The sequence below is a fragment of the Moschus berezovskii genome, chromosome 4 (assembly GCF_049115385.1).
Source record: "Moschus berezovskii isolate FMDL1 chromosome 4, NW_MosBer_1.0, whole genome shotgun sequence".
Taxonomy (NCBI): Eukaryota; Metazoa; Chordata; class Mammalia; order Artiodactyla; family Moschidae; genus Moschus; species Moschus berezovskii.
The window spans coordinates 27,767,577-27,785,337 of record NC_142463.1 but is presented as its reverse complement, the minus strand read 5'-3'; the positions used below and the strand labels follow the sequence as shown (position 1 = coordinate 27,785,337).

The following is a 17,761-nucleotide window of genomic DNA, read 5'->3' as shown; positions in this document are numbered from 1 at the left end:
GGTAATGGAATTCCAGTTGAGCTATTTCAAATCCTGAAAGATGATGCTGTGAAAGTGCTGCACTCAATAAGCCAGCAAATTTGGAAAACTCAGCAGTGGCCACAGGACTGGAAAAGGTCAGTTTTCATTCCAATCACAAAGAAAGGGAATGCCAAAGAATGCTCAAACTACCGCACAATTGCACTCATCTCACATGCTAGTAAAGTAATGCTCAAAATTCTCCAAGCCAGGCTTCAGCAGTACATGAACCATGAACTTCCAGATGTTCAAGCTGGTTTCAGAAAAGGCAGAGGAACCAGAGATCAAATTGCCAACATCTGCTGGATCATTGAAAAAGCAAGAGAGTTACAGAAAACCATCTATTTCTCCTTTATTGACTATACCAAAGCCTTTGACTGTGTGGATCACAATAAACCGTGGAAAATTCTAAAAGAGATGGGAATAGCAGACCACCTGATCTGCCTCTTGAGAAACCTATATGCAGGTCAGGAAGCAACAGTTAGAACTGGACATGGAACAATAGACTGGTTCCAAATAGGGAATGGAGTACGTCAAGGCTGTATATTGTCACCATGCTTATTTAACTTATATGCAGAGTACATCATGAAGAACGCTGGGCTGGAAGAAGCACAAGGTGGAATCAAGATTGCCGGGAGAAATATCAATAACCGCAGATAACACCACCCTTATGGCAGAAAGCGAAGGGGAACTAAAGAGCTTCTTGATGAAAGTGAAAGAGGAGAGTGAAAAATGGCTTACAGCTCAACATTCAGAAAACTAAGATCATGGCATCTGGTCCCATCACTTCAAGGCAAATAGATGGGGAAACAGTGGAAACAGTGGCTGACTTTATTTTGGGGGGCTCCAAAATCACTGCAGATGGTGATTGCAGCCATGAAATTAAAAGACAATTACTCTTTGGAAGGAGAGTTATGACCAACCTAGATAGGATATTAAAAAGCAGAGACATTACTTTGTCAACAAAGGTCCATCAAGGCTATGGTTTTCCAGTGGTCATGTACGGACGTGAGAGTTGGACTGTGAAGAAAGCTGAGCGCCAAAGAATTGATGCTTTTGAACGGTGGTGTTGGAGAAGACTCTTGGGAGTCCCTTGGACTGCAAGGAGATCCAACCAGTCCATCCTAAAGAAGACCAGTCCTGGGTGTTCATTGGAAGGACTGATGCTGAAGCTGAAACTCCAATACTTTGGCCACCTGATGCGAAGAGTTGACTCATTGGAAAAGACCCTGATGCTGGGAGGGATTGGGGGCAGGAGGAGAAGGGGACGACAGAGGATGAGATGGCTGCATGGCATCACTGACTCGATGGACATGAGTTTGGGTGAACTCTGGAAGTTGTTGATGGACAGGGAGGCCTGGTGTGCTGTGATTCATGGGGTCGCAAAGAGTCGGACACGACTGAGTGAATGAACTGAACTGAACTGAACTGATGCATACATATGGTCTTCTTATGTGGTGCAGTAGTTAAGAATCCGCCTGCCAATGCAGAAGACCCAGGAGATGAGGGTTCGATCTTTGGGTCAGGAAGATTCCCTGGAGGAGAAAGTGGCAAGCCACTCTAATATTCTTGCCTGGAAAATTTCATGGACAGAGGACCTGACAGGCAGGTTACAATTCATGGGGTCACAAAGAGTTGGACTCAACTGAGTGACTCAGTACACATGCATTCATACATATACATTCTCATTTTTCAACTTTTGCGAGCTCTATTCATGTCAGTCAGACAGGCAAAATTTTCTCATGGTGTTATAACAATTCAAAATAAAAATAAATGAGACTCACACTTAGTGAAATGGGTCCCTTTTCCATCTTCTCAAACCCAAGAGCCAAGACACAATCTGCCACACCTTGAAAGAAAATGTAATTATCTTGAAATATTAAATTTCTAGACTCAAACAAAATACCCTTAAATACTTCTATTTAAACATGTCGATGTACACAAAATGTAAAAACATAGTGTAGTCCTATAAAATTTGTAATAAGTGACAAATTACAGAGAAAATTCTTATATACCTCTAGATACAAGGAAAAATCAATAAAGTATATACTTCTTCCTTTGATTTTGAGTGTTAAAAAAACTTTTTATTAATGTGGAAATATGTTCCAGTGAAGAACAAATACCAATAGCTAATTGTGAATTTTTAAACATTAAATAAAATTTTAAAAAATTTTAAAGAATCTTGATCAAAATCTCAACAGAACTATCTTTGGAAAGAGAGGGCATCTAAAAATGATGTTACAGTTCAAATGAACTGCAAAACAAACAGGACTGCCAAAATTTTTCTTTAAAAAAAGAAAAAATAATAATAAGGTAGGGGGCACAGGGCTACTAGTATTATCCAACAGTGAGACATTATAAAGCTCCAACAATTAAAACACCAAGTAGCAGAGCAATAATCAACAATCAGAAGAAAGAATAAAAGGCCTAATGAAGGAGCCTAGAACATCTGGAAATACAGATTATGATATATACCCAAGAGAACTGAAAACATATGGCCACAAAGAAGTTGTACACAAATGTTTATAGCAGGGTCATTCATAATAGCCAAAAAGTAGAAACAGCACAGTTTACATCAACTGATAAATGGGTAAACAAAATGTGGTATATTCATACAATGGATTACTATTTGGCCACAAAAAAGAATGCAGTACTGATACATGCTAAAACATGAGTGAACTGTGAAAATACTCTGGTAAATGAAAAAAGCCATAAAAGGTCATATAATATATGATTCCATTTATATAATGTTCAGAATATGTAAATCCATAGAGACAGAAAGTAAATTAGTGGTTGCCAAGGGTTGTGGGGAAGGAGAAACAGGAAGTGACCACTAATGGGTACAGCTTTCTTCTGTGGGTGATACAAATGTTCTAAGATTAAACAGTGCTGACAGTTGCATAAGCCTGGGAACATACTAAAAACACTGAATTCTACACTTTTGTGCTATATAAAGTATATATCAATAAAATTTTTATTTTAAAAAATACATTAAAAAGCAATCCCTCTGAGGATCATATGGAGACATCATTTAAGAAGAGCAATAGCCCTACATCTTTTTAAGTACACTAGACAAAGAGGCACTGCTCACCACCCTGAATCAGTTGCCGGGCCACAAACAAAGCAGTTGAGCCAGTAGAACAGTTATTGTTGACGTTGATTATAGGAATTCCAGTCAGTCCCAAACTGTGATAGACAGCCCTCTGCCCACTGGCAGAGTCACCTACATAGAAAAAAGAAAATTATCTATGCAACATGAGAATTATGGAGCTGCAAAGCAATATAACACTGCATTATATTTTTCTAGCATTATGCCTTTGTCTAACATAAAACATGGACATCTTACTCAGAAAAAGTTTCAGCATGAAGCATCACTTATTCTGCAAATACAAAAATTCTCAAAACACAGTATATATATGCACTTTATTTACATAACACAGAGGTAGGAAAGTAGAGAAATGACCATGTAATAGCAAACAGCTCAATCTGGGTAGGATTACAGGATAAAGGAAGCAATATTCCATGTATATCATCAAATATAAATCTCTGGAGTATCAGGCAAATTTGGCCTTGGAGTACAGAATGAAGCAGGGCAAAGGCTAATAGAGTTCTGCCAAGAGAATGCACTGGTCATAACAAACACTGTCTTCCAAAAACACAAGAGAAGACTCTACACATGGATATCACCATATGGTCATTACCAAAATCAGACTGATTATATTATTTGCCGCCAAAGATGGAGAAGCTATATACAGTCAGCAAAAACAAGACCAGGAGCTGACTACGGCTCTGATCATTAACTCCTTATTGCCAAATTCAGACTTAAATTGAAGAAAATAGGAAAAACCACAGGACCATTCAGGTATGACCTAAGTCAAATCCTTTGTGATTATACAGTGGAAGTGAGGAATAGATTCAAAGGATTAGACCTGACAGAGTGCCTGAAAAACTATGGAAAGAAGTTCGTGACATTGTACAAGAGGCAGTGATCAAGAGCATTCCCAAGAAAGAAATGCAAAAAGGAAAAATGGTTGCCTAAGGAGGCGTTACAAACAGCTGTGAAAAAAAGAGAAGCAAAAGGCAAAGGAGAAAAGGAAAGATTAGACCCATTTGAATGCAGAGTTCCAAACAATAGCAAGAAGAGATAAGAAAGCCTTCCTCAGGGATCAATGCAAATAAATAGAGGAAAACAACAGAATGGGAAAAACAAGAGATCTCTTCAAGAAAATTAGAGATACCAAGGGAATATTTCATGCAAAAACGGGCACAATAAAGGACAGAAATGGTATGGACCTAACAGAAGCAGAAGATATTAAGAATAGGTGTCAAAAATACACAGAAGAACTATACAAAAAAGATCTTCATGACCCAGATGTTCACAATGGTACAATCACTCACCTAGAGCCAGACATCCTGGAATGTGAAGTCAAGTGAGCCTTAGGAAGCATCACTACAAACAAAGCTAGTGGAGGTGATGAAATTCCACTTGAGCTATTTCAAATCCTTAAAGATGATGCTGTGAAAGTACTGCACTCAATATGCCAGCAAACTTGGAAAACTCACAGAGGCCACAGGACTGGAAAAGGTCAGTTTTCATTACAGTCCCAAAGAAAGGCAATGCCAAAGAATGCTCAAACTAACGCACAATTGCACTCATCTCACATGCTAGCAAAGTAATGCTCAAAATTCTTCAAGCCAGGCTTCAACAGTATGTGAACCGTGAACTTCCAAATGTTCAATCTGGATTTAGAAAAGGCAGAGGAACCAGAGATCAAATTGCCGACATCCGCTGGATCATCGAAAAAGCAAGGGAGTTCCAGAAAAACATCTATTTCTGCTTTACTGATTATGCCAAAGTTTTTGACTGTGTGGATCACAATAAACTGTGGAAAATTCTTCAAAAGATGGGAATACCAGACCACCTTACATGCCTCCTGAGAAATCTGTATGCAGGTCAAGAAGCAACAGTTAGAACTGGACATGGAACAACAGACTGATTCCAAATCGGGAAAGGAGTACATCAAGGCTGTATATTGTCATCCTGCTTATTTAACTTACATGCAGAATACATCATGAGAAACACTGTGCTGATGAAGCACAAGCTGGAATCAAGACTATCGGGAGAAATATCAATAACCTCAGATATGCAGATGACACCACCCTTATGGCAGAAAGTGAAGAGGAACTAAAAAGACTCTTGATGAAAGTGAAAGAGGAGAGTGAAAAAGCTGGCTTAAAATGCACCATTCAGAAAACTAAGATCATGGTATCTGGTCCCATCACTTCATGGCAAACAGATGGGAAGCAATGGAAACAGTGACAGACTTTATTTTCTTGGGCTCCAAAATCACTGCAGATGGTGACTGCAGCCATGAAATTAAAAGACGCTTGCTCCTTGGAAGAAATGTTATGACCAACCTAGATAGCATATTAAAAAGCAGAGACACTACCTTGGCAGCAAAGGTCTATCTAGTCAAAGCTATGGTTTTTCCGGTAGTCATGCATGGATGTGAGAGTTGGACCATAAAGAAAGCTGAGTGCTGAAGAACTGATGCTTTTGAACTGTGGTGTTGGAGAAGACTCTTGAGACTGCAAGGAGATCCAACCAGTCCATCCTAAAGGAGATCAGTCCTGAATATTCATTGGAAGGACTGATGCTGAAGCTGAAACTCTAATACTTTGGACACCTAATCCGAAGAACTGACTCACTGGAAAAGACCCTGATGCTGGGAAAGATCGAAGGCGGGAGGAGAAGGGGACGACAGAGGATGAAATGGTTGGATGGCATCATCGATTCAATGGACATGAGTTTGAGTAAACTCTGGGATTTGATGTTGGACAGTTAGGTCTGGTGTGCTGCAGTCCATGCGGTCGCAAAGAGTCGGACACGACTGAGCGAGTAAACTGAACTGAACTAAATAAATCTGTTAAAACTAACTGATCAAAAGGCCATTTTTCTCTTCATATCAAAATTTCAAAAAGTTAAAAGATTCTGCATGCCAGGGTATTCCAGAAAAATAATAATCCAAGTGGAATACACATTTGATTCTCTTTCCACCAAGGCAGACATGGTGGAGCAGCATGATGCAAACACCTGAAGATACAGATGCTCTAGGAGTCTTCAAGGAAAACAGCAAGATTCAGGATCTCCTGTTCATAAATACACTGTGCATCTCTTTGAACTAGTAAATTTCGCTTTACTAGAATTCTCTTGATATCTTGAAATCTCAAAAAAATAATCACAGATACACATAAAGATCATCTACAGGAATGCTTACTATATTCTTTTATAACTAAATAATTTAAAATGTCAACAAACACGATATCATTTCTACTGCTAAATAAACTGTAATAAATCCTCAAGACTAGCATATCATGAAATAATTTAAAATGTGTAAAAAGCCTAAGAATATTCTAAATGGCTATTAAAAGAGGGTCGATTAAACAAATCATGATATATCTATTCAATGGAACACTATGCTATCATTAAGAGACCAAGGAAACTATGAAATAACTAGAATAGTCAAGAAGAACTACTAAGTTAAAAAAAAAAGTAAAATATAAAATAGTATGTATTTACACTACCATGTGTCCAACAAAAGAAAGGGAGGGGTATTTTTACACGCACATATATTTACTTTTATATGCATAAATTACCTATGAAAAGGTAGACTAAAAATTAATGTACATGGAACTACTATACACAAAATAGGTAAGTAACAAGTATTTACTGTGTAACACAGGGAACAATATTCAACATCTATAATAACCTATAAAGTAAAATAATCTGAAAATATGTATATATGTAACTGAATCACTTTCCTGTACATGTCAAACTAACACAATATTTTAAATCAAATACACTTCAATTAAAAAAAAAAGAAATGAGTGAAATAGTCAGCAAAGGGAACCATAGACAAGGAGACAGGATTCAGAGTGAAACTTTCCACTATATAACAATCCACTTTTTTCTTATATTTTTATATCATGTGAATATTTAACCTATTCCAGAAAAAAAACTGAAAAATATGAATGATAATGTGAAAGAAACTAAACCACATGGGAAATACTGGATACAAAAAAATGAGAAAAATAGGTCACCAAAATGTATGTAACTAGGACCTAAATTTAAAAGGCAATTATGTGTGTATACATAATTCATTCATAATGCATTCACATACATTCATACCTACTGAAGGATTTACAGAAAAAAATTAATGGTAATAACATATGGATAATGAGATTACAGGTAACTTATTTTTTCTTGTGCTTTTACATGCAACATTTTTCTAATCAGAAAAAAAAATGTGGAAAACATTTTATTAGACACAAAAATCAATAAAACCAAATTTCAAGACAACAAAAAACAAACATTTCTCATCTGAAAAATAATTACTTTTTAATGGTAGTAATTTTTACATGAGTAATTTTTTCTTTTTTAAAGATAAGTGTTTTAAATGTATCCCTTTTATTGGCAACACAATAATAGCAAAATATGTATGTGTACTAAACTAGGCTGACACACAAGGAAATTCTAAAACTAATGAAAATAAGACCCTGAATTCTGAGTTTTGAGGGTTAAAACTCACAAATTCCTCTGCATTGTTTATGTAGTTGACAGACTTAGGTGAACAACTTTTAGAATATATAGTCTCCACGTACCATAAACATAGCCAATACAGGCCTGCTCCACTGCAGAATAAGGGATCTGTGCATCTGCTAAAGCCTTCTGGCCTATAAAAACAAAAACGTTTTATCACATAGAGCTTTAAGTGAGTAAAAATAAGTTTAGAGTTTTACCAGAGTAAATCTAACTCTACTGTGTTGTTGCTGTTTAGTCGCTCTCTAACTCTAGTTTGTCTAGCTGCTGTTTATGTCCAACTCTCTGTGACCCCAAGTACTATAGCCTGCCAGGATCCTCCCAACACCTGTCTATGGGATTTTCTGTCTATGGCAATAATCTGGAGTGGTTGCCATTTCTTCCTCCAGGGGATCTTCCCAACCCAGCAATCAATTCAAATGAAAATCCTTCATCAAATCATCTCAGCCTTTCAGAAGTTATCTTACCTTTCAAAAGTTATCATTTGGAGGGAGCTTCAAGAAGGAGGGGATATATGTATCAGTTCAGTTCAGTCGCTCAGTTGTGTCCGACTCTCCGCGACCCCACGAATCACAGCACGCCAGGCCTCCCTGTCCATCACCAACTCCCGGAGTACACTCAAACTCATGTCCATCGAGTCGGTGATGCCATCCAGCCATCTCATTCTCGGTCGTCCCCTTCTCCTCCCGCCCCCAACCTTTCCCAGCATCAGTCTTTTCCAGTGAGTCAACTCGTCACATGAGGTGGCCAAAGTACTGGAGTTTCAGCTTTAGCATCAGTCCTTCCAATGAACACCCAGGATCGATCTCCCGTAGAATGGACTGGTTGGATCTCCTTGCGGTACAAGGGACTCTCAAGAGTCTTCTCCAACACCACAGTTCAAAAGCATCAATTCTTCGGCGATCAGCTTTCTTCACAGTCCAACTCTCACATCCATACATGACCATGGGAAAAACCATAGGCTTGACTAGACGGACCTTTGTTGGCAAAGTAATGTCTCTGCTTTTTAATATATTATCAAGGTTGATCATAACTTTCCTTCCAAGGAGTAAGCGTCTTTTAATTTCATGGCTGCAATCAGCATCTGCAGTGATTTTGGAGCCCAAACAAATAAAGCCTGACACTGTTTCCACTGTTTTTCCATCTATTTCCCATGAAGTGATGGGAGCAGATGCCATGATCTTTGTTTTCTGAATGTTGAGCTTCAAGCCAACCTTTTCACTCTCCTCTTTCACTTTCATCAAGAGGCTTTTGAGTTCCTCTTCACTTTCTGCCATAAGGGTAGTGTCATCTGCATATCTGAGATTATTAATATTTCTCCCAGCAATCTTGATTCCTGCTTGTGCTTCTTCCAGCCCAGCGTTCCTCATGATGTACTCTGCATATAAGTTAAATAAGCAAGGTGACAATATACAGCCTTGACGCACTCCTTTTCCTATTTGGAACCAGTCTGTTGTTCCATGTACAGTTTTGACTGTTGCTTCCTGACCTGCAAACAGGTTTCTCAAGAGGCAGGTCAGGTGGTCTGGGATTCCCATCTCTTTCAGAATGTTCCACAGTTTATTGTGATCCACACAGTCAAAGGCTTTGGCATAGTCAATGAAGCAGAAATAGATGCTCTTCTGGAACTCTCTTGCTTTCTCCATGATCCAGCGGATGTTGGCAATTTGATCTCTGGTGCCTCTGCCTTTTCTAAAACCTGCTTGAACATCTGGGAGTTCACGGTTCACATATTGCTGAAGCCTGGCTTGGAGAATTTTGAGCATGACTTTACTAGCGTGTGAGATGAGTGCAATTGTGCAGCAGTTTGAGCATTCTTTGGCATTGCCTTTCTTTGGGATTGGAATGAAGACTGACCTTTTCCAGTCCTGTGGCCACTGCTGAGTTTTCCAAATTTGCTGGCATATTGAGTGCAGCACTTTCACAGCATCATCTTTCAGGATTTGAAATAGCTCAACTGGAATTCCATCACCACCACTAGCTTTGTTCGTAGTGATGCTTTCTAAGGCCCACTTGACTTCACATTCCAAGATATCTGGCTCTAGGTCAGTGATCACGTTATCATGACTATCTTGGTCGTGAAGATCTTTTTTGTACGATATATGTATACCTATGGCTGATTCATGTTGAGATTTGACAGAAAACAGCAAAATTATGTAAAGCAATTATCCTTCAACAAAAAATAATTTTTTAAAAAATTATCATTTCTTCCTCTAAGCTATTGTAATACTTTTTCATGCCACCTTTTTCATATTTAACATTTCCTATTCTAACTGTACACCTAACTATGAATATATTAAACCCCAAGAGTCTTAAAGCTCCTTAATGGCAAGGTGTCTTATTCATTTCTGTCACTCTATCACTCATCTAGAGGGCAAAATAAGAAAGAATGTCAGTGCTGAGGAGGGGAACTGTGGGAGCATTCATATGGTCATCTTACAAAGCCAGGATCAAGAAATGACCCTGTCTATGGAACAAGAAAAGAAGCTTCAAGGAAGCTTCAGCATCAGTCCTTCCAATGAATATTCAGGACTGATTTCCTTTAGGATGGACTGGCTGGATCTCCTTGCTGTCCCAAGGGACTCTCAAGAGTCTTCTCCAACACCACAATTTGAAAGCAACGATTCTTCCGCGCTGAGCCTTCTTTATGGTCTCACACTCACATCTGTACATGACTACTGGAAAAACCATAGCTTTGTCTATACAAACCTTTGTCAGCAAAGCAATGTCTCTGCTTTTTAATATGCTGTCTACATTTATCATAGCTTTCCTTCCAAGAAGCAAGCATCTTTTAATATCATGGCTGCAATGACCATCCGCAGTGATTTTTGGAGCCCAAGAAAATAAAATCTGTCACTGTTTCTACTTTTTCCCCCTTCTATTTGCCATGAAGTGATGGGATCGGATTCCTTGATCTTAGTTTTTGAATGCTGAGTTTTAAGCCAGCTTTTTCACTCACCTCTTTCACCCTCATCAAGAGGCTCTTTAGTTCCTCTTCATTTTCTGCCATCAGAGTGATATCATCTGCATATATGAGATTGTTGATATTTTTCCTGGCAGTGCTGATTTCAGCTTATGATTCATTCAGCCTGGCATTTCCCATGATATACTCTGCTGCTGCTGCTGCTACTGCTGCTAAGTCGCTTCAGTCATGTCCGACTTTGTGCGACCCCACAGACGGCAGCCCACAAGGCTCCCCCATCCCTGGGGTTCTCCAGGCAAGAATACTGGAGTGGGTTGCCATTTCCTTCTCCATTTCCCATGATATACTCTGCATATAAGTTAAATAAACAGGGTGACAATAAATAGCCTTGTCATGCTCCTTTCCCAATTTGAACCAGTCCGTTGTTCCATGTAAGGTGCTAACTGTTGCTTCTTCACCTGCATACAGGTTTCTCAGGAGATAGGTACGGTGGTCTGGTATTCCCAAATCTTGAAGAATTTTCCGCAGTTTGTTGTGATTCACACACTCAAAGGCTTTCAGGTAGTCAATGATGCAGAAGTGGATGTTTTCCTGGAATTCCTTTGCTTTCTCTATGAGCCACTGAATGTTGGCAATTTGATCTCTGGAAGCCAGAATTTCCCTTAAACAACTGATACCTAAGCTTAGACTGCTTGGCCCTGAAAAAGCTTCCTGTGAAGGTTGCAAGGCTGCTCCACAATCAAGACAGTCCACACAATAAACTACAATGTTCAAAGATCTAAATGTTCTATTTTACCTGCTTCCTTTGCCAAGTCAGGGTACTCTCTCGTCTTGTCTCCAGGCTTTGTGAACTAGAAATATAGAAGATAATAAAAGGAAACACTATGGTGATTGTTTCTCACAAGACAGAACCACAGAAATACATTCATCTAGTCATTTAAACAAAAACAAACTGAGTACCTATCAGTGTTGCTGGACTCTGATAATAAATAATACACAGTCTGTACCCACAGGGAACTTATTTAATGGAAGACAGGCAATTATGCAACAGGGTCCTAAGAACAGAATGATTTGGGAGAGACAACTATCCAGCCTCAGTGGACTAGAATGGCTTCCCAGAGGAACTGATATTTATTTAAATAAGGTATTTAAGGATGAGTAGGAGCTACGTAAATGAAAGAAAAGGACAGTCCACAGCTAAGAAATGCAAAAAATAAATAAAATCCTACCCTAAAGCCTGTAATAAAAATAGCAATCTGTGGCCCTCCACTCACTAGTCTTACTTGCTCCCCAAACATCCATTTTCAATCCTTTCAGATATTTCTTTTATAAAATGTCACATTTCTAAATATTCTGATACTATTATTTCTTGGCTTATCAATTTAAGAAATTATATCATAGTCTCCAATAAGAGACAATGAGAATTAGGTCTCTTAGACCACCTCACTTATATATTTACAGTTCTCCATCCTCCTTATACAGTGGAAACACACGTTTTAAATTAAATCACTATGTTGTGCTTACCTTATTAAGGCAATGCTGCTTATTATTGGGCCAGGTTATATATTATGATTACATGTGCTTGATTAAGCAATTTGTTTTGCTTTGTTTTTCCTGGAGTTAACTGCCTCATTTTTTTAAAGTTTAAGCAAACATTCTTGTAATCATTGACAAAGATTATCTCCTTCACCAAATTCTATTCAAGTTTCTCTGATTCTTCTCTGCTCACGTGTATATAAAGTTACTGCACATTGGACTTTACAATAGCATACTATTGATTAAAATCTGCCCTGACACTTTACCTAGTGTCTACCTTTATCTTTGACAACCACACAAACTAAAGAACAGAACTTTCCCTGCCACTCACACACTCTTCTAAACATGCTGTCCCTTACCTCAACCCCACCTCACCCCCAAAGTAACTATTATCCTGATCCTTATAATTGCTTCCTTGTAGTATTTCATAGTTTCATCACCCAAGTGTCTTGGACAATATATTTCAGCCTTGCCTTTTTTAATTTACAGGTTCCTTCCACTACATGTTTTTCCTCTCTACACATCTGTTAAAGAACCCAGACTGCTAGAACTGTAGTTTCCCACACTCTGGACTTTGCAGATCACATACTCATGCAATTCAACCTGTTCCTCTGTTCTCTGTCCCACAAATTGGCAGCCAGATCCAGAATCTTGCAGACTCACTCTATCTCTTAGGCAAAACTATAGTAGTGGTCTACTTTTCCATCTGGAAGCATATGGTTTTCTCTCTTTGTGTTGTTAGCAGCTCTTAGTACTCAATGATTAGAACCAGTAATTCTCAAAACTTTTCAGTCTCAAGATGGCTTTACATTCCTAAAAATCACTGAAGATGCCAGAACTTTGATCATGAGGGTTACAGTTACCAATATTTACCCTATTAGCACGTATAACAGGCCATTTAAAATAACAATTCACTCAAAAAAAAAAATCATTACATGCTAACATAAATAAGTTTATTAAAAATTATTATATTCCCCCCAAGAAAAACTGATGAGGGGCATTGTTTTGCACTTTAGCAATTCTCTTTAATTTCTGCTTTCATTAGAGGCAGGAGAATTCTTACATCTGACACAGCTGATTCTTCATTCAACCTTTGACATTGTTTTTTAGGTTGAAGTCTATGAAGCAAATCTGACCTCACACAGATATGTGGTTAGAAAATAATAAAGTCCTTAATTAAGATAATTGTGGATATTCTTTTTTAATACTAGACTAAAACATGACAAGTGGGAGTTTCTGACAGGCTAAAAGCAATGTTGAATTTAAAAGAATATCAACGAACTTTTCATACTCTTGCTATACTCAAGTCCATTAAAATCTCGCCCTTTGAGTAGAGTGATGATCTGACTTTTCTCTGGAGTCTTTTCACATAATTTCCAGAATTTGCCCTGAAGCTAGCATGTATCTGATCACCAGTGCTCTGGGAACAGGGCTGGTAAAGTCGCTCAGTCGTGTCCGACTCTTTGCTACCCCATGGACTATAGCCCACCAGGCTCCTCCATCCATGGGATTCTCCAGGCAAGAATACTGGAGTGGGTTGCCATTTCCTTCTCCAGGGGATCTTCCCGACCCAGGGATCGAACCCAGGTCTCCCACATTGCAGGCAGACGCTTTAACCTCTGAACCACCAGGGAAGCTCACCAGTGCTCTGGGAAGAAGGCTGGTAATTACTATGATTTAATACTAAACAGAATCCCATTTAATTCCCTTTTTTCAACTTGGGCCTCACTCCCGTCTTCCACTAAACCTAAAGGTCAGATGATTCTAGAGACACATCAGTTCAGTTTCTCCAGGGAACAAGTCTCCAATACCTTGACAAGGAACTAATAGTGACCTAGTGGTAAAAAGGATCTTGGAATCCAATTATACCACGGAAATGTTTTTTTTTCCTCCTCTCATCCCCACCTTACTTGACATCTAGTATAGGTCCTAAGCCTTCTCAAGTTCTGCAGAAGACTCAGCCAGTATAACCCTTCTTCAGGAACTTGGGCTCTTGAGTTTCTCTGTTTTGAATCAATAACCACACTTCCATCAGCTTTTAATCATACAGTGTTTTTCTGACATCGTTCTACTGTTTTCTCTCCTAGTCACTTCACCCTGATGGGTTAATGATTTAATTTCTTTACCGTCATTTTTGTGAGATTTGGAAAGCACCAATAGAGATAAATTCATATTTCCAGTCTATTACACTTAACCAAATGTCCTAATACATCAAATTTAAATGGTTTACCCTTTCCTTCTCCATATTATACATTCCTTAAGAACTTGGGTCTTTGGTAATCATGCAGATGGAGCCCTCAAGAGGGGACTACTATATAAATTTTAAAAAAAAATTTTTTTTAAGGTATTCCCTGGTGGTCTATTGGCTTAGAATCTGAGATTCCAATGCAGGGGGCCCTGGGTTGATCCCTGGTCAGGAAGCTAGATCCAACATGCCACAACTAAAGATCCTGCGTGCTGTAACTAAGACCTGACACAGCCAAAAAAATAAATATTTTTTAAAAGGAATGGGATTACTGCCCTTATAAAAAGATCCCCTAGATTTCCCTTGCCCTTCTGCCATACATAGCTGTCTATGAAACACAGAGCAGGACCTTAAAAGTTTAAGGTTGTTTTCATGGAAAGAGAACTTCCCATAGGAACCCTCTGTCACAAAGCATATGCATTTAATAGTGTTCAACTAACACTTACTGAGTTCTTCAAGCATAAGGTATTTTCAAAGTGCTAGAGGTATAACAATTAATTAACCTGGGAGATGGCTATATGTAAAAGAAAAATATAGACATATAAACAGAATTTCAGGATAAGATATACGTCTCTATGGGACAGTCAGGAGAATCAGAACTTCTCCTAGAAGATCTGAATTGATCTTTTAAAAATGCAAACAAGTTAACCAAGTGAAGACAAATGGTCTGAAGCACAGAAAACAACAGAAAGCAAAGCAAGAGAGGCATAAAAAAGTTTGGGACGAAACTATCAGTAGTTTGGCATCACTGGAGCACAGAGGTAGTGATCATGTCAAGAAATGAGACTGTAGCTGCCTCTGGCCTCCTGAGCCCCAAGCAGAGTACCACGTGAGAAACGCAAAGGTCGGAGGATGCAGAAAACCTGCCACCTGTGCCAAGACCCTGAGCATCACTAAGATTTCTACTCCTACACTTGCAACTGAGAAGGGATCCAACATGCAGGGCTGGTGACATTCACGGCCTGCTTTCCTTCTGGCTACGGGACAAACCTTGCCTCAGTTACAAGTTCACACAACTTAGGTTTCCACCCATATTCAAAGGAGGTGCGGAGTCTGGGTCATCTTGAGACCTTCTTCACAACCTGCGCCCCAGGAAGAAAAGGGAAAGGGAAAGTGAAGTCGCTCAGTCGTGTCCAACTCTTAGCGACCCCATGGACTGCAGCCTATCAGGCTCCTCCGTCCATGGGATTTTCTAGGCAAGAGTACTGGAGTGGGTTGCCAGTGATGAAAATATAACCGCAGAACAACACTGCGACATTATGGTTCCGCAGAGACATCAACATCACAACCCATCCGAGTCGCCACTCTGATGCCGCACAGACAAGGAGCCGAGCTGGGCGGTGGGAAGCCAGTGGCGCCCTCTGATAGAAAGGGCGGACAGACGGACGGCGTCAAGTCCTGACACCCCACGCCCCACCCCAACCCCCGTTTCCCGGTCACTCAGGGCTCCCGCGGCCTCACCCAGGCTGAGCGGAGCAGGGAGCCCACCTCCGGGGACCCACAGCTCTGTTTACCTTGGTCATCCCGACCCCCACCACAAACACCCGGTTCCGGAGCAGAGGCTGTGAAGCGGCCAAAGACATTGTTCGAACTACTGTGGGCACAGGCGGGCGCAGCGGACGCAGAGCTCGCGGGCCTGAGGCTGGAGCAGACTGAAGCGGAGCTCCGCGCGAGCTCTTCGGGTCTAGGAGGCGGCCAGGGGGCGTGGCGGGAGGACGGCGGACGTGCGCGTGCGCGGAGGCACCGGCCACGCGCTCCCGTGCAGGGAGGGAAGTGCTGGGGACTTAAGTGGGCAAAGTTCAAGGCGAGAATTCACCTGTTGGTTGCAAAGTCCGTCCCTTTCAGCCCTTCACAAAGGCTCTATAGCCTAGCACCAGTCCTTCACGTTTAGGTTCTCTGTGCTGAGGGCGATTGTGGCCTGCAGCAAGGCCTGAGATTGAGGGAAAGACCGGATTCACGGAAGGGCAGCCTGAGGAAAATTTTTGAAATGTTGGGAGTTGCTCTGTATCCTATCGGTCGTAGTAGTTAGAAGAGATACACTCCGGGGGAGGGGGGGGACGGATTTTATTATATGAATGTCTGAAATAAAACCGAAGTCCTGTATTGACTGATTTGGAGTCACTAGCTATGTGACTTTTTTTTTTTTTTTAGTGTTTATAATACGGTTTGTTCATTATTTATGTATTTTTGGCTTTGCTGAATGTTCCTTGCTTTGCGCACTTTCTCTAGTTGTAAGGAGCAACGGCTAGTCTTCCTTGTGGTGCACTGGCTTCTCACTGCGGGGGCTTCTCTTGTTGGGGAGCACGGGCTCTAGATGCCCCGGCTTCAGTAGCTGCAGCACCTGGGCTTAGTTGCCCAAGGGTATGTGGGATCTTCCCAGACCAGGGATTTGAGCGAACCCGTGTCCCCTGCATTGGCAGACGGATTCTTATCCTCTGTGCCACCAGGAAAGCCCTCTGTGTGACCTTTTGTCTTGTAAGGATTAAGGGAGGTGATAGAAGCAAAGCCTTTAGCACTTGATACAGGGAATATATATATGTAGGTATGTTGTGGATATATTATATATTTAGGGGATCATTTTTATTGACTGATTCTGAATTTGCAGGTTTTCCTTCTGATAAGAACGTATCTGTAACCCCAAAAATCAATCCTCCAAAAGCTCTGGAGGTTGGGGGGGAAATGTGAGTTGCCCCATGTGTCTGATCTCAGTTGAGGTTACACAAGACCCTGTCCAGTTCATGCTGTAAACAAATGTGTTTCTCATGATTTTGTGCCATGTTTTTCACATTTTTGTGTTTTGTTGTTGATTTCAAAATTTAAAAATCTCCCACAACCATGGTGCCTGAAGTACTACCTGGTATACCTGGATACAAGAAGGCTGTGTGGTTCACTGTGAAGAAAATACTGAACTTGGCTCATACATGAGTTATACTGTTATTGGCTCTGAGTACAAATAGAAATAACAAGATGTCTTTAAACAGAAACACATAAAACCAGCTTATTTATTGATCAACTGACAAAATGTTGTGGGCAGAGACTTGCAGGTGCCTAACCCTGTATTGCTAAAGCTGAAATTCCAATACTTTGGCCACCTCATGCGACGAGTTGACTCACTGGAAAAGACTCTGATGCTGGGAGGGATTGGGGGCAGGAGGAGAAGGGGACGACAGAGACTGAGATGGCTGGATGGCATCACCAACTCAATAGACATGAGTTTGAGTGAACTCCGGGAGTTGGTGATGGACAGGGAGGCCTGGCATGCTGTGATTCATGGGGTCGCAAAGAGTCAGACACGACTGAGCAACTGAACTGAATTTTCCTGTATTTTCCTTAGGAACAGTAGTTCAGTATTCACTAATTTGTGTTCACAGCAACTTTTAGAACATAACTAACACCAAAATCTGAGAACTGACTCTGTGTGTGTGTGTTTGTAAAATTT

General features: G+C 40.2%; 1 protein-coding gene across 2 annotated transcripts in view; it reads right to left on the bottom strand.

Moving 5' to 3' along the window:
* Positions 1-16,018, bottom strand: part of SCP2 (sterol carrier protein 2) — a 106,032-nt gene extending 90,014 nt beyond the window's left edge. The window contains exons 1-5 of one of the 2 annotated variants that reach the window (XM_055401648.2): positions 15,837-16,018; positions 11,338-11,392; positions 7,681-7,752; positions 3,110-3,241; positions 1,803-1,867 (exon numbers count right to left, since the gene is read on the bottom strand). In XM_055401648.2, coding sequence (XP_055257623.2) covers positions 1,803-1,867; positions 3,110-3,241; positions 7,681-7,752; positions 11,338-11,392; positions 15,837-15,905 — 393 coding nt within the window. In that variant the 5' untranslated portion in view covers positions 15,906-16,018. The remainder of the gene's footprint in view (positions 1-1,802; positions 1,868-3,109; positions 3,242-7,680; positions 7,753-11,337; positions 11,393-15,836) is intronic. The other variant, XM_055401647.2, reaches the window with a different exon arrangement.
* Positions 16,019-17,761: the final 1,743 nt, after the last annotated feature.